At 41.5% G+C, this 24,286-nt stretch overlaps 1 protein-coding gene across 1 annotated transcript in view; it reads right to left on the bottom strand.

Annotated features, from left to right (window-relative positions):
- Positions 1-24,286, bottom strand: part of LOC126416633 (uncharacterized) — a 276,018-nt gene that overhangs the window by 10,669 nt on the left and 241,063 nt on the right. The window contains exon 16 of the mRNA XM_050084398.1: positions 12,991-13,149. Coding sequence (XP_049940355.1) covers positions 12,991-13,149 — 159 coding nt within the window. The remainder of the gene's footprint in view (positions 1-12,990; positions 13,150-24,286) is intronic.

Genomic DNA, 24,286 nt, shown 5'->3' on the forward strand with positions numbered 1-24,286 from the left:
AGAGTTTCAAAAAAGAATTAGTAAATAGTAAGGTGTTAGGACATCCAAATTTTTCACTGCCTTTCTGTGTAAGTACTGATGCAAGTTTTTGTGGTTTGGGGGTAGAAATTTTCCAATTACTCGTAGTACCTACTGAGAAGGGGGCTGAACACAAAACTATTGATTTTGCTAGTAGAACATTACAGTCACATTAAAAGAACTATTACATTTCAGTATTAGAGGCTTTTGGCAATTAGTTTTGGATTTCAAAAGTTTGAGTACTATTTGCTTGGACATATGACCGTGGTGTATACAGATCATAAGGCTTTGAATTACCTCCATCTCCAAATTTAAGGTTGGTTAAGCAGTATTACAATTCAGACAACATGCCAAAAGTGGAACAGTACTATACTATACATAAAGGGTTGTTGTTTAGGAGGTAAAATTTGAATAGTGAGGACTGGACATTTTGAGAATCCAGAGTGAAAATATCATCCTGGAAACATCTCCCAGGCTGTGGTTAAGCCATGCCTCCGCAATGTCCTTTCTTCCAGGAGTGCTAGTTCTGCAAGGTTTGCAGAAGAGCTTCTGTGAAGTTTGGAAGGTAGGAGACAAGGTACTGGCAAGATTGAAGCTATGATGATGGGTCGTGTGTCGTGCTTGGGTAGCTCAGTTGGTAAAGCACTTGCCCGCAAAAGGCAAAGGTCCCGAGTTCGAGTCTCGGTCCGACACAAAGTTTTAATCTGCCAGGAAGTTTCATATCAGCCCACACTCTGCTGCAGAGTGAAAATATCATTCTGGAAACAGCCCCCAGGCTGTGGCTAAGCCATATCTCTGCAATATCCTTTCTTCCAGGAGACTAGTTCTGCAAGGTTCGCAGAAGAGCTTCTGTGAAGTTTGGAAGGTAGGAGACGAGGTACCGGCAGAATTGAAGCTGTGATGAAGGGTCGTGTGTTGTGCCTGGGTAGCAGCTCAGTTGGTGGACCACTTGCCCGCAAGAGGCAAAAACTCCCGAGTTCGAGTCTCAGTCCGGCACACAGTTTTAATCTGCCAGGAAGTTTCAAGACTGGAAATGATGCTTTCCTGACCAACATGTTGATAAATTTGTTGACTACTTGCATGAGAGTTATGGACATTATGGCACTAGGAGAATAGTAGCTAAGATACAGGAGACAGTAATATTTAACAACTTGTGGAAAAGGGTTAAGGAGAGACTAGAAAGGTGTGGTAAATGTCAGAGAGTAAAGACAACTGGTGTGCCATCAAAAGGCTTAATGCATTCTGTTCTTTCTAGCGAACCTAAAAAGCTTATAGCAATTGACCTTCTAGGAATGTTGCCTGCATCTACAGGAGGTTGTAAACATATTTTCGTTGTTTTGGACACATTCTCAAAATGTGTAAAATTGTATCCAATTAAGAAGACAAATATTATAATTGAGAAGTTGACATCTGATTACTTTTGCAATGTAGGGGTACCAAAATCACTTTTGTCTGACAATGGTCTGCAATTTGTTTCTGAGAGGTTTGGACACTGTATGGCAATACACAAGATAAAACACATAAAGATCTCTACCTATTTTCCACAAGGTAACATGAGTGAAAGGGTTATGAAGGAGATTAATAGACTGTGCAGGACTTATTGTAGTAAGAAACACACTGCTTGGACAAGTCATATTCGACATTTTGAAAATACTATCAACAACTTGTGGAACAAATCAACAGGATATGCCCCAGGTGAGCTTATGTTCAACGAGAGACCCAGCAACATCATCAGAGAAGATGTGGATTTCCCTCAGGTAAGTGAAGTAGCACAGGACGAAAGGATCAGATTGGCTAAAGAGATAATGAAAAAGAAAGCAGCAGGAAGGAAGAGAAGATATGACAAAGGAGTGAATCCAACTAGTTTCAGAATAGGTAGCTTTGTCCTTATCAAAACCAAAGAAAATGATGAGATAAATAAATTTTTGCATGTGTATCATTGTCTTTTCTGAGTGGTACGCAATGCCCATGACAACTCTTATGAATCGGCTTACACAAAAACTAGCAGGATTTTTGGAATAAAGAATATTATTGACCTGAAACCTTATGTATCACCAATTAGATGTTTGTATATCAATCCACGACAGTTTAAAATGTTTCTAAGCTTAGGTAGTGTGGATTTTGTTAGGAGAATGGAGTGTGCCTTGAACCAGAAGTAAGACCTGTGACCAAGTATGGGGTTCAAGGTTGCTTGTTGGGTTCATTATGTGGCGATAATGCTTACCCCAGCTGTATGTCTCATTCTTTGTGTTTTCTGAGGCAGTCAAACTCCTATCCTATCTGAAGTTTTTAAGTGAATCGGAAACATTCTACTTTCGATTTTCATGTGATTACATAAATGGTGCGAATTTCAAACCAGGACTTGGCATTTTAGTGATTTTGCAAATGGAAAAGAAACCCAAATCTTTCAAGTTTAACCAGTTTAAGACAGAGTTATCTACAAGAGTAGTGTAATGTGCACTTGATTTTAAATTTTTACTAGTCTCCACCTTTCGCACTATAGTCAGTTTTAGTGTTAATTATTGTGATGTTATGAGAACTGTGTGATGTATTTATTTATGAAGTCATGACCATTATTTGCCATCAGTGTAAAACAATTTTTCCTTATACTTTGTTAGAAGTAAAAGTGAGTGTACTAAAGTGGAGCACTTTGTCTAACTTTTTCATGTACTGTGGTGGAGGAGAGTCACCTCCAAGGATAGCAGTGCGTTTCCTTACTAACTGCCACTTGGACATCTGAAGGTGTGGATGACTTGGTGAGAAAATGTGTTAAAGCTCATTAAAAAGAGTGGAAGTGCTTGTGCAAAATACTAAACAATGAAAAAGTGAATTTTTCTGTCAAGAAAATGAACTGCAAGGTGCAGTGAAATTTAACTTTTTGCAACCCAGATCATTTACTTTATTGAAGCAAGAGAGGACTTGTATAAAGTGATATGTATCTTAAAATGTCTTCTTTGTTTATCCAAAAACGACATCACATACAATGAAGATGACTATTTTTATTAAAAGTATAATTTGTGGATATTTTGTGCCAAGGTACAATACACTATATGTAAATATTTTGTATGGAGATTTTCATATGGCCAGTTCATATAAGTAGGAATCTAAAAAACATATGTACTGTAGTTTATGATAAGGATGTTTCTTATGTAATTTTCTTTTGTATGTAGATTATTAAACCTACTTTCTGGGATCTCTTGTGGTCATTGAATTGCCCAGTTAGCTATTTGCAATACCTATCTGGTCAATCCAATGAGGGGGTTATGTGACAAAGCAAGACAGGATCTCTTTACTTCCTCTCTTGCTTTGCAATCTGCTTCCATAAATTCAATTTATTTTCATTTTTACCTAATTGCCTTTAACATACATGAGTATAATCTGCATTTCCAAAAAAGAGAAAGGTTGGCCCTCAGTCCTAAAGAATATAGCACTCGGCTGTGCTTAGCTTTGTGAATGTAATTAATTTCCTAATTTAGTTTCATTATTCCTAGTTAATGTCTTTTGTTATAAGGGGAGCTCAGTAATTGTTTCATGGCTTAAATTCTATTGTTGACTTATAAACAAAAATAAATTCAGTTCTAATTATAAATACTTGGAAGGAGAACTGCTAGGATTCTTAAAGTATTTATTTGACTCTTTTCGAAAACATATAAGAAAAGCTAGCCCTTAATTAATTCCAAAGTAATTACAAGGCTTGTCAAAAGTATTGTTTGTATAACTATATCTGTTAATTTCATTATTTAAACAAATAATTTAGCCTAACCTTTGTGGTAGAATAAACTGTTAAAAAGGAGGAATTTTTTTTATGTATTCAGTTAATTGGATGAGTTATGTTTTAATTGTAATTTCTGTAAATTAAACATCGAACAATGTATAGTTTCAGTACCTGTTATTGCGAGGATATATAAAGGATGGATTTTTGGTCTCTGCACAGTCAGTTCATGGCCGATTTTCAGTGGGAAATTATGTACTGTTTAAAGTAACAACAATGCATCAACTTAACATTTAATTAAAGTAACACAAATAGGTCATCTGTTAAAACAAGGACAGTGTCTGTTCAGTTTATATGACAAATAGTGTCAGATATACCATATTATTCTGCCAGAACTGTGAACTGCATGGTTAGATTTTTACTGCTCATAGATGTTCAACAGCAAACTATTATAGCAGTATGCTGATGTTTGCCTGCAACCTATTAATGAGGCTTATCAAAATTTACCAATAGTGAACTGGCCACATAACTGTGTAATATTGGGTGGTTGTGAATTGTAAAAGTAAATAACTGTGAAACACAACTGTGCACCTGTCAGCTACATCATTTACAGTAGTCAACGAGTGAACTTCCATCCTCCACTTTTCAGCCAATATAACAATGCTGTATGCCAACACTGAGGACTATCAACAAACAAATCAAGCAGGCGAACAACACAAAGTGTGTGGGACAGTAGGATATGGGTGGGGGGACAGTAAAGTGCTGCTTGTGTGAGCATGCAGGACCATGGTGGGGACAGGGTAGGGCAGCTAGGTGGCGTCTGGAGGTTTCACGGGGGAGGAAGTGGAGGAGGGAAAAAAAGGCAAGCAGAGGTAGGGGAGGAAAAGGAGAGAGAGGGAGAGAGAGACTGATGGATGTGTTGGTGGAATAGAAGACTGTGTAGTGCTGGAATGGGAACAGGGAAGGGGATAGTTGAGTAAAGGTTAGGGACTAACAAAGGCTGAGGCCAGGGGGATATGGGAATGTAGGCTGTATTGCAGGGATAGTTCCCACCTGCACATTAAGAAAAGCTGGTGTTGGTAGGAAGGATTCAGATGGCACACGCCGTGAAGCTGTCACTGAAGTGAAGGATGTTGCTTCACAGTCGGCACCATCTGGATCCTTCCTGCCAATACCAGCTTTTCTGGACTGTGCAGGTGGAAATTCTCCCTGCAATATATCCTACATCCCATAAGCCCCCTGGTCTCAACCTTTGTTAGCACCTATTCTTCCACCAACAACCCATTCCTGCTCTCACTGCAGCACTATACAGCCTTCTATTCCAAAAATGTACCCACTAGTCTCTCTCTCTCTCTCTCTCTCTCTCTCTCTCTCTCTCTCACTCTCTCTCTCCCCTCCCTCACTCACTCTCCTCTCTTCCTTCCCTTTCTCTACTTCTCACCTCCCCCCCCTGCCCTGCTGACCCTCCTGACTGCACCCACTGCACTACACTCCCTCCACCACATTCCTGTATGCTCCCAAAAGCAGCACTTTACCAGCCTTTCACAAGCTGCAACATCATCGCAAAAAACTAGTGACCTGTATATGTAATAAGTTTCCTTTAATTTACGTCTATGGTCACACACTGTCTGTTAACAGACTACCGGTTTCGGTCTTTAATGACCATCATCAGATCTGCAGCAAATAGGAAAAACATAAATACACTCTCAAACTGTATACAGCTTAAGAGCAATACATAGACCATAATGAAAAGTAGTACTGACAAAATTTACATTTGTGAGCTTTAAATATGAAGAGGCATACATGTTTCATAAAAACAAAGCCCTAATGTACTGCAGTCATAGTGGCATCGTGAAACGTTAAATGCAGGATCAGCACCATCATCGTCAAATACATATAAATAACACCACATGCACGAGTCATGTTGTCAGTAGTACTACTGTTTAAAACAAGCTGCCGTACAGTAGCCACAAGATGTTTGTGTTGTAAGTTCACCAGATGTCACTAATGTCGGCATACACTAGTTTTCAATAACTAATTGAAACAGCAAAAATAAAGGGGGATACAATAATTGAAGTCTGTAATAAGCTTATAACGTATAAAAGGTAACTACACTGGCCACAAATGATGAAAAGCTGTTTTTAATTATGTCAAGTATGGATGCTGTCTTTTAAGACAGATTTTAATGATGTGTGAAGCTGTAACAGCGCCAGCACTAATCAAGGATGTTTTATGGTATGTATTTTGTAACTAAGTCATGAATATATTATTGGTCCCTGCTACAATATTATATGCAGTTCTGCATGCCGTTGTATGTTGCTAACTTGAGAAAAAAATCTTTTTTATATCATAGATCTGAAGACAGCTAGATTGTTAGCTGAAACTAGCAATCAATCCAAATACAGAGGACTTCATGTGTGATCTTGACTGCATGGGTTTTCAGTCCTTTTAAAAAAATAATAAATAAATAAATAAATAAACACTGTTAGACACTTCCACTCAATTGTTGTACTGTATTCTGAACATCTGGTAATAAATCTAGGATTAAGAAATGCAGAATTCCTGTGATGAACACAGCCATCTCCTGGCCTCTTTGGAGAAGCACTTTTACCTTCAAACAGATGGAACACTGAAATGTTTCATTATTTAACCATGTTAGTTCTAATGTTGCTGGTGTCTTTCACACTAGAACTCTAAGGTTGGTTTGATGTAGTTCTCTGGCCCTGTCACTCATCGGCTATACTCTTCGTTTCAGCTGACCACTGCATCCTCCATCACCATCGTCAATGATCTGCTTATATACTCATATCTTTGGCTGCCAAGGCCAGACTGGTCTCGGCAGCCAGAGACAGTGGTCATGTCTGTGTGAGCTGTGTTTGGGTGAATGTGTGTGTGCATGTCGCCTATTTCAGCAGAGGGCCTTCTGGCTGAAGGCTTGTGTGTAATAGTCTTTTTGTTATGCATATCTGCAACCCATCATCTTCACTATAAGGTGTGTAGCAATCTATCCTTTCCATAATACTGTCATTATGGCAATCTGGATTTTCCATTGTTTAAAAAAAAAGCTAGGTATATCCATCTCTTTACAGTCTTTGGAGAAACAATAACATTTTTACAAAGAAAAAGATTTGGAACAAAGCCCATATAGTCTGCTTGATGATTTTGGAGTTATTTTTCTACTTTTCAGAGAGTGATGTCCATGCATCACATTGAAAAGCTTACAGTGGACTTCAAGTTTGTGTATGTTTGTACTCTTAAAAGGACTTATGATGCCTTTTCCTTGCCCATGTCCTATGGCTGTGAACATAATCACTGACGTAAGCAGCTGCTTGGAATAATTCACAAAGTGTTTACATCTTTGATCTGCCCATGTTCATTGACATAACCTGATGTGCAGCACCTAAAGTGAATAGAACAGAAGATCTTCAGACCTACTAACATGAGTGACATGGCAGATATCACCATCCTAATGATGTGTTTCTTTCTCTACATTGATTCCTTTTTCCTTAATAAAATAGCTAACAATGGTTCAACATTGTAAAGATACATACATAAACATAAGTTAACTGTTGTGCGAGTGGCTGTTTTAAACTGAACCTCTACAAAACATGCAGTTTTACTGGAAGTGAAATACTCCCAAATGACACATCAGAAGATCCTGGCTGCTCAGCACAAAAAATTCTTTGTGGGAGCTATAGCACTTCAGTGCTTTATAGAGTTGAATTACTGAGTTTTTCATTTGGATGACATGATAGTTTTGACCACATTATGTTATCTTTGGTCTGTTTTCAATAATTGAGAAAATGTTGGCCAAGGCAGGACGTATTATAAAGACAACAATAATCTCAATTACTAATCAGTCTGGCCAACTGTGGGTATATATCAAATTACATACTTTAAAATTTCAAGTTAATATAAACTATTGAACAATAAAATAAAGAGATTAAAAGGTACTCTGCAACTTGTACAGAAGTCAGGCTCCAATTATAACAGAGAAATCTGAACACTAGGCAGATGTTAGAGAATGGAGGGTAATTAAATTAAATTAAGTGATGCTTTGCGAATTAGATTAGGAAATGACACACTAAAACTAATGTAGATAAGTTCTGCTATTTGAGCAGCAAAACAACTGAAAAAAGACTGAAGTAAAGAGGATTTAAGTGCAGACTGGTAATAGCATGAAAAGTTTTACTGTAAGAAAGAAGTCTGTTAACACTGAATACAAATTTAATCACTAGAAAGTCATTTCTGAAACATATTTGTCTGAAGTGTAGCTCTATATGAAAATAGAAGCTTAGCTCTATATGAAAATAGAAGCTGGATGGTAAAACAATACAGGCAAGGGAGGAAAGAAGATTTTGAAATGTGGTATTACAGAAGAACACTGAAGATTAGACTTGTAGACCAGATAACTAATGAAGAGATACCGCATTGAACTGGGAGAAAAGAATTTATATATGAAGACAGTAACTGTTCTCGAAAGAACAGATACCATTGATGACTGTGCAGCTTCTCTAGAATAAATGATAATTAATTGAAATGCTCAGCTGCCGACAGGTGTCCTTGATATACTTCGATGGGGACAGCTGAAAATGTATGTCCCGGTCAGGGCGCACATTTTCAGCTGTCCCCATAGAAGTATATCAACAACACGTGTCGGCAGCTGAGGGTTTCAATTAATTATCTTTTATTCTTGAGAAGATGCACGGTCATCAATGGTATCTGTTCTTTCGAGAACAGTTACTATCTTCATACATATAGTTAAAGGCTACCCAGCCTTTGACCTTCGTCTGTGCAGATGTGCACAGGTTGCCCAAACTCTTACAGGAATCATCACCTTAGTGTGCGCGAATAATGAGTGGATGGGCAAATATCTATTACGTACATTATGTATGTAGATTGTGGACAGTTGAAAATGTGGGTCTCACGGGGAGCATGCAAGGAATAAGTCCCTGCAGTGGCACTACTCATCTGTGTCCTTGGTGGCTCAGATGGATAGAGTGTCTGCCATGTAAGCAGGAGATCCCGGGTTCGAGTCCCGGTCGGGGCACACATTTTCAGCTGTCCCCATCGAGGTATATCAATAACACCTGTCAGCAGCTGAGGGTTTCAATTAATTATCATTTATTTTAGAAAAGAGTTTAATGACACAACTTGACTAAAATAAGGGATCCTGTGGCATCACAGAACTGTTAATTCAGTAATGTAGTGAGGTATGTGGGGGTTGGGTAAAAACTGTGCAGGGAGACCAAGGCTTGACTACTGTATGCAGGGAGACGCAGGGCTTGACTTCAGGAAGCAGGTTTTAAGTGATGTCTGGTCCCAGCATTCCTGCAGAGGTGAAGAATTTTACACAGGATACACTAGCATGGAGAATTGTGCAACCAGTCTTTGGACTGGAGACCACAACAGCTACAACAGTGACAAGAACATTGTCTATTTTAGGTCAAACAGAGCCTACCATAATGTAACTAATATTTGAAAACAGAAAATGCAGGATAGAATAAAAACAATACACCTTGGGACAGACTGGTAATCACCACATAGCAGACACAACACTTATCAGCTGCCAGACCCATTTAAGTAGATCACTAGCCATTATTAAGCAGTGCATTTTTTGTAGCAACTCACAATAGTTGAATCTTCTAGTATCAGAATAGTGACCAATAGACTACATTTAATTTTTGATAATTTTCTTTTTATGACTTAGGATTAAAAGCTATGATGGTAAGTGTGCACTTTCCATTGCTCTTATGTGAGCTATTAAACTATGAAGGTAATTCTACTCCCCACTGCCCTTTTGCAAGCTGTTATGGGTTGCAATCAGAAGTGAGGGGGGAAAAAACAATATTTTGTGTTTTTATTTTGGGGAAACAATCCTAAAAATTTCATTTACCACACAATAAAGAAATGAGCTGATACAAGTCATGACAATATATATGGTAGAAATGAAGCAATGTGTTCAGACTTCACAAATGATAACAGTAATGACCTCACAGTAAGCAGAAACTAATGACCATAGCAGTTAGTTTTGACACGTAAAGTACGGTGTACTACCACAAGATGTTGGATACATTCGGAGGTAGTAAGACATATTCCCACGAAAATATTAAAACAAGTAAATTGCAGGCACATAAATTTCCGACAGTCCACAAAAAGGAATATTAACCTTGTGAAAAGTTAATAGAGGTGATACAATACATTTCTACAAATGCAGTAAAGAAATACAGTTAGTGGTAAGTATACTTCCCACAGCCCAAGAAAGGGTTATGCTATAGGACTATGTCCTTTGTCGGATATATGTGTGTGCGCGCGCACACACACACACCAGGTGCTAAGGCCCCATTACAACTTCACCTGTGGTGAGTAGCAATCTCAGCTGGGGTGGGTAGTTGGTGTACACAATAGACCTGGGTCATGGAGGGGGAGGGACGGCAGGTGAGGGATGGGAGTAGATGCGAGTGCCGTCTGTGGGAGTGTGCAGGGGAGTGGTGGGAACAGGACATTGCAGCATCAGACAGGGGGGCGGTGTGAGGTGACTGAGGGGAGGGTAGAAAGGGGGAAGGATTATGCAGTACAGCAAAGACAGAAGGTACGTGTAGGGCTGTAGTGGGAGCAGGGAAAGCAGGGGAGAGGATAGAGGCAGCTGGAGGAGGAAAGCTAGTAAAGGCTGAGGGCAGGAGGGCTACAGGAACAAATGTTATGTTGCAGGGAAAGTTGCCATTTGCACAATTCAGAAAAGCCAGTATCAATGGGAAGAATCAGTGTCATGCGGCCGTGAAGCGGTTAGAGTCAAGCACACTGTGCCAGGTGGCACGTTCAGCAACTCGGTGTTCCAGCGGTCATTAATGAGGATGGACAACTTGTTTGTGGTCACATCACAGTGCTTGCAGCTACATCGGTAGCTGACGTGGCTGCTTTCACCATTGATCCCCTCTTTCGTGGGGCAGGCAGTGCCTGTGATGGGACTGGAGTAAGTGGTGGTCAGAGGAAGCATAGGAAAGGTCTTGCATTTATGTCTATCACAGGCATCTGAGCCACGAGGTATTGGGTAGCAAGCAGAGGTGGAATAGGGACAGAGAAAGATATTGTATAGGTTGAATGGAGGGGGGGAAGAATATCTCAGTGAGAGGTCTGGGCACAATTTTGTCATTATGACTGGTGGTCACAACCCTAATAGAGAATGTGATTCAGAGCTGCTCCAGTCCTGGGTGGTGCTGCGTCATGTGGGAGAGTGGGGGGAGGGTGCCTCTTTGTTGGTGGCCGGTGGGTATGTGAGGGATGGTGGTGACTGAGGAGACAAGGCACATGAGATATGCTTCTGGACAAGGTGCAGAGGGTAATTTCAATCTGTCAGTTCCCTGACACAAAAAATGGTTCAAATGGCTCTGAGCACTATGGGACTTAACAGCTGCGGTCATCAGTCCCCTAGATCTTAGAACTACTTAAACCTAACTAACCTAAGGACATCACACACATCCACGCCCGAGGCAGGATTCGAACCTGCGACCATAGCAGTCGCGCGGTTCCGGACTGCGCGCCTAGAACCGCGAGACCACCGCGGCCGGCTCCCTGACACATTTGAAACGGGAATGCTCACCATTAGGGATGCAACAACCACAGGTGACCAGGCTGTACAGAAGGAACTCCTCAGTGTGGAATAGGTGACAGTTGACAAAGTGGAGGCACTGTTGTCAGTTGGAGGGTTTGATGTGGGTGGAAGTACTTAAGTAGCCACCCTCGAGATGGAGGTTGATGAAGAGGATGTTGCCTTGTTGGACTGAGGTGGACTGGGTAAGGCGAACAGGGAAGAAGGTGTTGAGGTTTTGGGGGACTGTGAATGGGCTGCCCTCACCCTCAGTCCAGACCACGCAAATATCATCTGGGGAGTTTGGTGGGCAGCGGAAGTGTTAAAATTCTGAAGAGTGTTCCTGGACCCACTCTCTAGCAATTCTGGATGTGTGGGGTGTCACATTGTCCTGCTGGAATTGCCCAAGTCATCAATGAATGTGAAACAGGTGAGGGATTTGAGAACTTGGCTGGCTAGGAAGGGTCCCCTTCAATGTACACTTCTGCCTCTAAGCACCACATTTATGTGGTCAGTAGCAGTCTATCCATTTCATATTGCTAATATTCCATTCCAGATTTTCCACTGTTTAAATGCGCCTTTCTGCCACTCAACATCCTCGCTATGCACTGAGTAGCAATTTATCGTAATTCGTATAGTTATATTTAACAAACATTTTAGTTTCTTCACATTTCTGATATTCTGTATAGCTCTGAATACTATTAGCTGTTACAGCACAAAGCCAGGACTACAATTTTGACAAATGTAATGAAACTCTTAAATTTTAAAACATTTATATACTATATCATTCAAACAATAGCAAGAAATCAAAACAGACTTACTTCTGGACTACAAAGAGCAAAACTGGCACAAATTGTGATGTGTATCACATAAGTAAACACTTTCTAGCATATAAAACTACTTCTGCATTTTGTTAACAATCTCTATATAATTTACACTACTAATAAATTAGCCACACATGAGAACTTTATCCAAGAACAATTACTTGACTTCGAACATTTCACATATTTCTCTTTTTGAATTCACTACGTATCCACAATCACATTTCCCTAAAACATTTTTATTCAATGGTTCCATATATGCTGGAAGACAGGTCTTTTGGTATGGAGTACTAGTCCAGTCTCTCAGGTCTGATAAACATGGGTGTAACAACCAGTCATAGATATCTCGAGTGAATCATCTTTAAATTTACCTGGAGAAATTTATCAGATCACAGAAAACATAAATCAGTCTGGTTTGACTGCAACCCAATTCTCCAGAAACTAACATTCAGAATTTTACTTATGTCAATGATTTACGCCATTACATAAGAATACAATGTTTGAGCTGTTTCTATGTAGATATTCCACAACATAATTTAAAGAAAGGTGATGTTAATGAAATGCTGGATTCTGGGGGTAATGTAAATTGGGTATTCATAAATTACAATGCCATAAATGGCTTTGAGATATTGCTCCTGGGAAAATTCTGTGAAGGTGATTGAATGCATCATTATTTTGTTGGGCAAAATAAATAACTTTTAATGTTGATGGTTCTCATTTATTAACATACCTTCTCACATACATATTGTTGACTGAGATTTAATAAATCCTTCATTTCATATGCATCAATCTCAAGTAATCAACAGCATGCCACTCTACTGAATATTTTAATTGGTATCAAATACACTCACCAGTTTTCACATGGATGAACCAAATGATTATCATCAGTACAATACCAATCACAAAAGATGTCAAAGCAATCCCCACAGTAGCTTGTATGGACACACAAGTTGTACTCATATCAACAACATGTGGGAACACTGCTTCAGCAGAAGTTGGAGAAGGGATAGCTGGAACATATATACCATTAAACTATTTCCACTTATATACAAGTACTACAGTAAATTTATATATCATCAAATGCTGTAAATAATTTTTTTTTTTTACTCATTTAAAGCTCTGGTACGTGGACTAAATTTCAGCCAAATATAAATGAAGTATCATGGTTTCTGAATATATGACATGACAGTGTAATATGTAAGAATTACTGACTGATTCAGATTTCAGTTAAATTGTTCCAGAGAACACCCTAACTGTCAGACTGTTACAATGACTTGTATTTAAATTTAAAATGAATGTGTGTGTGTGTGTGTGTGTGTGTGTGTGTGTGTGTGTGTGTGAAATAAAATTCTCTAATTTTCAACAGCTGTAACCTTCATCGTCATAAGGAGTAAAAGTACCAACTGCCAGAATTGGCACAGCGTTCAGCTTAAATACTGAAGAGCCAAAGAAACTGGCACACCTGCCTAATATAGTGTAGGACCCCTGCAAGCATACAGAAGTGCCGCGACATGACATGGCATGGACTCAACTAATGTCTGAAGTAGTGCTGGAGGAAATTACGCCATGAATCCTGCAGGGCTGTCCATAAATCCATAAGAGTATGAGGCGGTGGAGATTTCTTCTGAACAGCACATTGCAAGGCATCCCAGATATGCTCAATAATGTTTATGTCTGGGGAGTTTGGTGGGCAGCGGAAGTGTTTAAATTCAGAAGAGTGTTCCTGGATCCACTCTCTAGCAATTCTGGATGCGTGGTGTGTCACATTGTCCTGCTGGAATTGCCCAAGTCTGTCGGAATGCACAATAGACATGAATAGATGCAAGTGATCAGACACCTGTCAGAGTCATATGCTGATGTATCATGGGTCCTATATCACTCCAACTGCAGATGCCCCACACCATTATCATTACACCAGCTTGAACAGTCCCCTGCTGACATGTGGGGTCTATGGATTCATGAGGTTTTCTCCATACCCGCACAGACCAATCAGCTCAATACAATTTGAAATGAGAATCATCCGACCAGGCAACATGTTTCCAACAGCCCAATGTCGGTGTTGATGAGCCCAGGTGAGGCGTGAAGCTTTGTGTCATGCAGTTATCAAGGGTACACGAGTGGACATTTGGTTCCGAAAGCCCATACCGATGATGTTTCCTTGAATGCTCACACACTGACACTTGTTGATGGCCTAGCATTGAAATCTGCAGCAATTTGCGGAAGTGTTGCACTTCTGTCACATTGAACATTTCTCTTCAGTCGTCCTTGATCCCCTTCTTGCAGGATCTTTTTCCGGTTGCAGCAATGTTTGAGATTTGATGTTTTACTGGACTGTGAAGTGGCTGTAAGGGAAAATTGCCACTTCAACAGTACATCAGAGATGCTGTGTTCTATCGCTCGTGCACAGACTATAACACCATGTTCAAACTGACTTATATCTTCATAACCTACCTGTGGAGCAGCAGTAACTGATCTAACAACTGCACCAGACAATTGTTGTCTTACACAGGACTTGCCTGTTTACATATCTCTGTATTTGAATACGCATGCCTATAACAGTTTCTTTGACGCTTCAGTTTATAGGTGTTGCCACCAGAGAGGGGTTGAAACGACACGTGCATGGGAAGACACATTAGGTTGCTGCTTCTGACAGCTCTGGCCCACTACAGGATGGCATACATCAGATGGTGTGTGGGGCTGGTGCCACGTCTGAACCCTTTTCTCCCGCATCCCTGTAAGTGCCGAGCATCTATTTAAGCTCAGCGTCCAGGTTGCCCCCATGCCCCAATCCTACTACACGTATGTTTTTCATTTTGAACAAACTTGTTATCATATAATTTAACACCAGCCTCCTCTTCTATAATGAAACTCAAATATGGAGGTGCAAGGGCCAAGACCATCATATTTTCATATTGTATTTTATGTTCGTTCTTTAGGCAGTGTTCAGCAATGGTCAAAATCTCAAGCTCCCTCTGCTTTATGTGGTGCACATACCCTGTATACCAAAAGCACAAATCTTTTGGCCTGTGTAGATGTTGCTGAATTCACAGAGGACACTACACAATGGTCACTCAAAGACATACATAATCTTTAGGCATAACATATATCAGGTTGGGCTGAAACACTTGTCTCGATCTCTGACCCTGGAACACACATCCATTTTAGGTCCTCACAGCCATCTTTTTCATCATAGTATGGAAGGTATACTGCTGGCTTGGTCCAAGTCACATAGCATCCTTAACTGGTGGCACCTGAGAGCATCTGCAATTTCCACTTTATGTAATGTGAGAGCCCAAGACTTTTATACAGGAGTAGTGGATACGCGTTTCTGTTTGCGATACATTGCTATTTTTATTACATTGACGTATATTTATGATTATGTACCTGTGTGTCACATACATTAATCATTGTTTAACAATATTTTAAATAATTTAATATCATTAAGTACAGAAGTTCATCATCAACAATGGAAATTCCTGGCTGGAATAGTACATAAGATAATGGAAAGGCGGACTGATGTGTGGTACACAGAAACATGCAACAGAAAGTAGTATTAATGCTCACTTCTGATATCTTTCTCTTTCTCTTGCAAAAGCTTATACAATGTAAGCTTTCATGGTTGGTACTGACATCACTTAAAACTTCAAGTTTATTAGGCTACGGTCGATGTATAAAACTTCTTCGCAACATTTCCACTCTACTCCAGGAGACATCTTCAGAGGCAAAACAGCCTATCACAGATGTCAGCTATGAGATTATTGCTGGTATTGCCAATTTTGACATCCAAATTTTGTATACTTTAACACCTCACTCTTTTCAGTTAAAATTATTATGGTGGTTTAACATCTCAATAGCCTCTCTATACACATACGCATGATAATGCGATGTTCTCGATGTGACACTCGTCTCAGAGAATTTTATTTAATGATCACCATCTTGGTAAAGATGTTCCGCCAAGGCTGATTTATCTGTATATCCCAGGTGGCAATTTCTCTTGTGTTCAATGAGACAGGTGTTAACACATCTTTTTGTGGTACCAATATAAACCAGTCCACAAGTACACGGAATTTTATATATACCCAGTGTGCCAATCTTAAACATTCTTTTATATTTCTGGTGGGTCTGAAGGTAGTGTCCACACAGTACTTACTCAAAACTTCCCTAATGCGATCTGTAATTGTCCTGAAGAACGGAAGGAAAACTTTCCCTTCGGCCAGCCATCGTCCCTCATCGGTCCTTATTCTCTCCCTAGGGTGAAGAGATCTATCTACCTCCTCATTAGAATAACCATTCTTCTTGAAGGTCAAACGTAGATGTTCAAGCTCATCTTTCAAGTAATACGGTTCACAAATTTTACATGCCCTATCTAGCAAGCTTTTAATCATCCCTCTTTTTTGTCTGGGGTGATAGTCAGAATCTTTATGCATGATTTTTCTATATATTCTTTGGCCCAACGTGCCATCCCATTGATTGATAACAAACACATCTAAGAAATTCAGCTGTTCATTATTCTCCGTCTCCAAAATAAATTGTATTTTTGGATTGATGCTGTTGAGATGTACCAGGAAGGCATCCACTTCCTCTGCACCATGTGCCCATACTACAAAAGTATCATCGATGTAGTGGTACCACCTGGCTAGTCTTTTTCTGGCAGTCTGCAATGCCTGTTGTTCAAAGTTACCCATAAACAAATTGGCAACACCTGGACTAAGAAGATTGCCTATAGCCAACCCCCCCCCCCTTGCCCCCCCCCACCCCCCACCCCCAATATGTTCATAAAAATCATATTGTACTGAAAATAGGTCATGGTAAGGCAATGTCTGAATAACTCCACAATATCTGATGGAAAAATATCAGCTATAAATGAGATAGCTTCGTTCAATGGAATAATGGTAAATAAGGACAGAACATCAATACTAACAAGGATATCAGACACTGCCTCACCATGACCTATTTTCCATATATAATAATGCTTTTTATAAACAGATTAACAGGGTGGCTATGGGCAATCCACTTAGTCCAGCTGTTGCCAATTTGTTTATGGAGAACTTTAAACAACAGGCATTGCAGACTGACAGAAAAAGACCAGCCAGGTGGTACCACTACATCGATGCTAATTCCATAGCAGGGACACACAATGCAGAGGAATTGGATGCCTTCCTAATACATCTCAACAGCATGAATCCAAAAATACAATTTATTATGGATATGGAGAATAATGAACAGCTGAATTTCTTGGATGTGTCTGTTATCAATCATTCAACCATGGGGATGTAACGTTGGGCCATAGAATATATAGAAAAATCATGCATTACCTGCATAAAGATTCTAACCATGACCCAAGCGTGCGCGGTGTGGGGGGGGGGGGGGGGGGGGGGGTCGTGTAATTACAACCTTTCTAGATAGGGCACACAAAATTTGTGAACTGTAAAAGATGTGCTTGAACATCTACAGTTGACATTCAAGAAGAGCGGTTATTCTAACAAGGAGATAGATAGAGCACTTCGCCCTAGTGAGAGAATCAGGACCGATAAGGAACGACAGCTGCACAAAGGGAAAGTTTTCCTTCTGTTCATCAGTATGATTACAGATCGCATTGGGAAAGTGCTGGGCAAGTACGGTGTGAACTCTAACTTCAGACTCACCAGGAATATAAAATAATGTTTAAGATCGGCAAAAGATATACTGCATCTTTGGCTGCACCTTGTACTTGTGGACTGGGGTTTATACTTGTACCACAAGAAGAATTGTTAATACCAGTCTCGCTGAACGCAAGAGAAATTTCCACCTGTGTTATACAGATAAATCAGCCATAGCAGAACACGTTTACCAAGAGGGTGATCATGAAATAAAACTCTCTGAGACGAGTGTCACATCGAAAACATCCCATTATCAGGTGTGTGTGTATATAGAGGCTATTGAGATTTATAAAAACCATAATAATTTTAACAGAAAAGAGGAAGGTGTTAAATTAGACAAAATTTGGATGTCAAAACTGCAACTTAAGAATGATGATCAATTACTTTCAATGGGGAATGTTGACAACGCCAGTGATAATCTTGTAACCAATGTCACATGATAAGACTGTGGTGCCCTCTAAACTACCTCTTTATTCCACACTCCCTTGAGATATGTTTGCAGTTCACCATTTTACCTCAGAAGAAGTCTCCCACAGTTGGAGAGGAAACAATAGGAGAAAGTTTTATATACCGACCACGGCCTAATGGCCCAGAAGTTTTAAGTGATGTCTAGCAAAAGTAGACTTATTCACAAACGTGATACACAGTCACCCAAACACACACTCCTATGGCTGTCCCAAGACTGACTATTGATTATCGACTATTGAAAGCAGTTGCATGAGGAAATGGATGAGGTGAGGGGTTAGGAAAGGATGCACAAGGCAAGAAAGGGGTAGTGGGATAATGTGAAGCTAGGTCTTTCAACAGATGACTCAGCATCTGCATGTCAAGATGACGAGACAAAAGGAGTTCAGAGGGTAGAGCATGTAAGTGAGAGTGTGAGTGAGAGTGGTGGGTATGTGTGTGTGTGTGTGTGTGTGTGTGTGTGTGTGTGTGTGTGTGAGAGAGAGAGAGAGAGAGAGGAGAGAGAGAGAGAGAGAGAGAGAGAGAGAGAGAGAGAGAGAGAGAGAATGGCAGGGGTGGAAAGGAAAGGGAGAAAAGGAAAGGAAAGTGGAGATGAAGAGGGGGACACCAAGGGAAGAGAAGGGGGGGGGGGGGGACAAAGAGAATGGGGGGAGGTGACACCTTTAGCCAAAAACTAAGTTCAACCATGCTGGATTTGTAAAGGACCTTCATTATTTTACTCTTTCCCTGCGGCGAAAACACACCGACTACAGTCTCCCAAATAGAATCATGTTCAAAACAGTTTCAAACTCCCTCCAACCTTGATTCTCCTAGCTATCTGTAACCAGAAAATCATTCCAAACCTTATTATCCTTCCCGCAGACAAAGGCTCCAGTGCAGTGTCATAAACTGTAGTGACTATGTGACTATGTGGCTGAGGGCATCTGACAACCTTGCGACACTTCTGCATACAAATCTTATGGCCATGATCCAATGCCAAAGTCCAACATGACCTCCAGCAGCTCTTCAAGGCCTTAAGTCTATCCCCATCTGAATCCATCTCCCTTCTCAATCAGGGCAACCCCCCCCCCCCCCCCTCCCAACACTCCTAACATTTTATGTACTCCACTAACCCAAACCCACAAGTCTTCCTACTGATTGTTCCACTGTAGCTCAGTACAGTGCTTATACAGGATGAACCTCTGCCTCTACTGACCAACACCTCTGAACTGTTGTCTGTAGCCTCATGTCCTACATTAAACACCCTGCTAACTTCCTTTGCTGCCTTTCCTCGGTTCCTGTTCCTTTACAACCAGAAGCCTTCTTGGTCACTGTGTATGCAGTGTCCTTATACACCAACTTCCCCCACTACCTATCCCAACATCCATCCTGATCTTTTTAGACAACCATTTTTAGACAACCACATCCTGACCCACAATCATTTCACTTTGAATGATTAATGGAAAATCTCATATAAAGATGTGAAACAAATACTAACAAAGAGATAGAGGGACTGGCCAGTACTTACCTCAGCTCAGTACAGCCGATAGATGACACAAAACAGAACAGAAAATTTACATTCCTAGCTTTTGGAACTTCGTTCCTTCATCAGGGAGGAGAGAGGGGAAAAAAGGGAAGAAGGGAAAGTGGATTTAGTTACTCACAACCCAGGTTATGAAGCAACAGGAAAAGGCAAACAGGGAGGGTAGCAAGGATGGAGGCATGGTTATCAGAGGGAAGCCAAAGATATTCTACTGTTAAGTACTGTGCCAGCTTCAAACCAAAGAGGATGCATACAGAAGTAAAGAGGTATATAGCATAAAGATAAACACAATTATGTAGGATGAAAAGATGCGTGAATGGCTAAAGAGGAGAGGGAAAAAGACTGAAGACTGAAGAGTAAATGGGAGTGAGGTTGGTTAACGTAGGTTCAGTCCAGGGGGATGGCGGGTTGAAAGGATGTGTTGGAGTACAAGTTCCCATCTCCGCAGTCCCGAGGGACTGGTGTTGTGTGGGAGAAGCCAAAAGGCACGTACGTTGTAGCAGGTCCCTAGGTCCCTAGAATTATGCTGGATGGCATGCTCTGCTACTGGGTATTGGGCATCTCCTAGGCGGACAGTTCGTCTGTGCCCGTTCATGCGCTCAGCCAGTTTAGTTGTCGTCATACCGATGTAAAAGGCTGCGCAGTGCAGGCATGTCAGCTGATAAATGACATGTGTTGTTTCACATGTGGCCCTGCATTGAATTATGTATGTTTTACCAGTAGTGGCGCTGGAGTAGGTGGTTGTGGAGGGATGCATGGGGCAGGTTTTGCAGCGGGGTGGGTTACAGGGGTAGGAACCGCTGGGTAGAGAAGGTGGTCTGGGAACATTGTAGGGTTTGGCAAGGATGTTACGGAGGTTAGGGGGGCGACGAAAGGCAACTCTGGGTGGTGTGGGGAGAATATTGTCAAGGGATGATCTCATTTCAGGGCTCGACTTGAGAAAGACATATCCCTGGCAGAGTAATTTGTTGATGTATTCAAGGCCAGGATAATATTGGGTGACAAGGGGGATGCTTCTGTGTGGTCTGGGGGTAAGAACATTGTTGTTTGATGGGGAGGAATGTATTGCTCAGGAGATCTGTTTGTGGACAAGGTCTGCAGGATAGTTGCGGGAGAGGAAAGCACTGGTCAGGTTATTGGTGTAATTGTTGAGGGATTCGTCACTGGAGCAGATACGTTTTCCACGAATACCTAGGCTGTAGGGAAGGGAGCGTTTGGTGTGGAATGGATGGCAGCTATCAAAGTGAAGGTACTGTTGTTTGTTTGTGGGTTTGATGTGGACAGAGGTGTGGATGTGAGCTTCAACAAGATGAAGGTCAACATCCAGGAAGGTAGCTTGGGTTTTGGAGAAGGACCAGGTGAAATTCAGATTCGAAAAGGAGTTGAGGTTATGGAGGAATTCAAGGAGTGTTTCTTCATCATGTGTCCAGACCACAAAGATGTCATCTATAAACCTATACCAGGCCAGGGGAAGCAGCTGTTGGGTCTTCAGGAAAGCATCCTCCATGCGGCCCATAAAGAGGTTGGCATAGGACCGAGCCATCCTGGTTCCCATGGCCGTTCCCCTGATTTGTTTGTAGGTCTGGCCTTCAAACGTGAAGTAATTATGGGTGAGGATGAAGTTGGTAAGTGTGATAAGGAACGAGGTTTTTGGAAGATCTTTGGGTGGGCGTTGGGAGAGGTAGTGTACAAGGGCAGAGAGACCGTGGGTATGTGGGATGTTTGAGTAAAGGGATGTAGCATCTATGGTGACAAGAAAGGTTTCAGGTGGGAGGGGAGTGGGAATGGATTTGAGGTGTTCCAGGAAATGGTTTGTGTCTTTGATGTAAGATGGGAGTCTGCAGGTGATAGGTTGGAGGTGTTGGTCTACCAGAGCTGAGATACGTTCTGTTGGGGCCTTCCACAATTGGACAGCCAGGATGGTTCTCTTTGTGGATTTTGGGTAATAGGTAGAAGGTAGGGATACGTGGCTCAGATGGAGTGAGTAGGTCTATGGAAGCCGTTGTGAGGCCTTGTGAGGGACCTTGGATTTTTATGATTTTCTGCAGCTCAGTCTGGATGGAGGGAATGGGATCCTGGGTAACAGCTTTGTAGGTTGAGGTGTCAGAGAGTTGACGCAGTCCTTCTGCCACATACTCCACACGGTCAAGTACCACAGTTATGGAGCCTTTATCCGCCGGGAGGATGACAATAGAACGGTCTGTTTTCAGCTCCTTAATGGCACGGGATTCAGCTGGGGTGATGTTGGGGGTTGTCGGGATGTTCTTCAAGAAGGACTGGGACGCAACACTGGATGTGAGGAATTCTGAAATGTCTGCAAGGGATGGTTTTGAGGGAGAGGAGGAGGATCCCTTTGGAAAGGCGGTCGGAACTGTTCTAGACAGGGTTCAACACTGGGTTTAGTATTTGGGGGCTGTGTTTGGGTGGTGAAGTGATATTTCCAGTTGAGGTTCCGGGTGAATGAGAGGAGATCTTTAACCAGAGCAGTGTGGTTGAATTTAGGCGTGGGGCTAAAGGTTAAGCCTTTTGATAGAACAGATGTCTCTGGAGGAGAGGTTTAGAACTGAATTGGGACTGGTGGTATGTGGCATTTGACTGTGGTTATAGTTGAGATTTGGTCTGTGAGGGGTATGTGCTGGGATTGGGAGATCGAGTAGGGTGGCCAGGCTAGGTTTGTTGGCTATGAGGGGGGTTTGTTGAAGGTGCTGTTGTGGTTAGTGTTTGTGAGGGATAGGGAGAGGGACCCCACTTCTTAGGTGTTGCACTAGCACTGTGGATAGTTTTTTCAGGTGGTGTGTGGCATGGAACTCAAGTATGCAGCTGGCTTCTAGGATGATGTTCCTGAGTGCGTTCTCCAAGCAGGGGTTTGAGAGGTGGAGGACATTGAAGAGAGACAGGAGCTGTTGGGAGTGGTGGTTACACGAAGTAGTGTAGAGATTCTGGACAAGTTGGGTAAGGGCTAAGGATTGAAGGTTCTGGAAGGCCAGGAGAGACTGGTGGAAGGAGGGATTGCACCCAGAGATGGGAACTTTTAAGGTAAGTCCTTTAGGGGTAATTCCAAAGGTTAAGCAGGACCGGAGGAAAAGTATGTGGGATTGCACTTTGGCTAGGGTGAAAGCATGTTTCCGGAATGAATGTAAATAATGTGGTATAGGATTAGGGTACATAGTGGGTAACTGGTGTGTAGGGAAATTAAATAACTAAAGTTAAAATAGTAATAATAAGAAGGAATAAAACAAGGAGGGAAGGATGAGAAAGAAAATAAAATCCGTTGGTAATGTTCAATACCAAAGGAAGACCACTAAATAAGAAAAGTACGGATAAAGGTTGACCAGACCAAGCAAGTATGTCCATGCCGTCCAGCATAATTCTAGGGACCTAGGGACCTGCTACAACGTACGTGCCTTTTGGCTTCTCTCACCCAACACCAGTCCCTCAGAACTGCGCAGATGGGAACTTGCACTCCAACATATCCTTTCATCCCGCCATCCCCCTGGACTGAACCTACGTTAACCAACCTCACTCCCATTTACTCTTCAGTCTTCTTCTTTTTCCCTCTCCTCTTTAGCCATTCACACATCTTTTCATCCTACTTTTCTCAAAGTATTTGTATGGAGTGTAGCAATGTATGGATGTGAAATAGTTTAGGCAGGAAGAGAGTAGAAGCTTTCGAAATGTGGTGCTACAGAAGAATTTTGAAGTTAGAAGATTATGGGTAGATCATGTAGCTAATGAAGAGGTACTGAACAGAATTTGGTAGATGAGGAATTTGTGGCAAAACTCCTCCTATGTATCAGATTCACTGATGACATTTTCATGATCTGAACTCACAGCAGGGACACCCTTGGCTCTCACCTCCATAGCCTTGAAATGAGGACTATCCTATCCACATCACCCAAAGTAGTGTTCCGCCACTCACCCAACCTACAGAATATCCTTGTCCACTCCTATTTCAATAGTGCTCCCAATCCTGCACTTCATGGATCATTCCCTTAAGGTCAACCCATGTACATGAACTGTACCATACATAAACCCGCAATCTCCTAGCAACGTCCAGTCACAGGCATTTTCTACTCAATAAAATGCAGGGTCATGTATGAAAGCAGCCATGTTATGTATCAGTTACACTACAATCAGTGCACAGCATTTTATGTGGGCATGACAAATAACAAACTGTCTACTCACACGAATGGCCAGTACTAAACTGTAGTAAACAACAAACTAGACCATCCAGTTTCGGAACAAGCTGTGCACCACAGAATAATGACTTCAACAGCTGCTTCACTATGTGAGCCATTTAGATATACCTTTGCAGCACTAGTTTCTCTGAATGACACTGATGGGAATTGCCTCTCCAGCATATCCTGCACTCTTGCAATCCCCCTGGCAGTAATTCTCCGCTAATTTGTCACCCACTGCTGCACCTTTCCTGTTCTCTCTCTTCTGTTCAGACCACTCCTTTCCCATCCAGATCATGTACTGCCCCCCCCCCCTCAGGCAGGCTCCTCCCACTCCTCTCTC

The sequence above is a fragment of the Schistocerca serialis genome, chromosome 8 (genome assembly GCF_023864345.2).
Source record: "Schistocerca serialis cubense isolate TAMUIC-IGC-003099 chromosome 8, iqSchSeri2.2, whole genome shotgun sequence".
NCBI classification, from domain to species: domain Eukaryota; kingdom Metazoa; phylum Arthropoda; class Insecta; order Orthoptera; family Acrididae; genus Schistocerca; species Schistocerca serialis.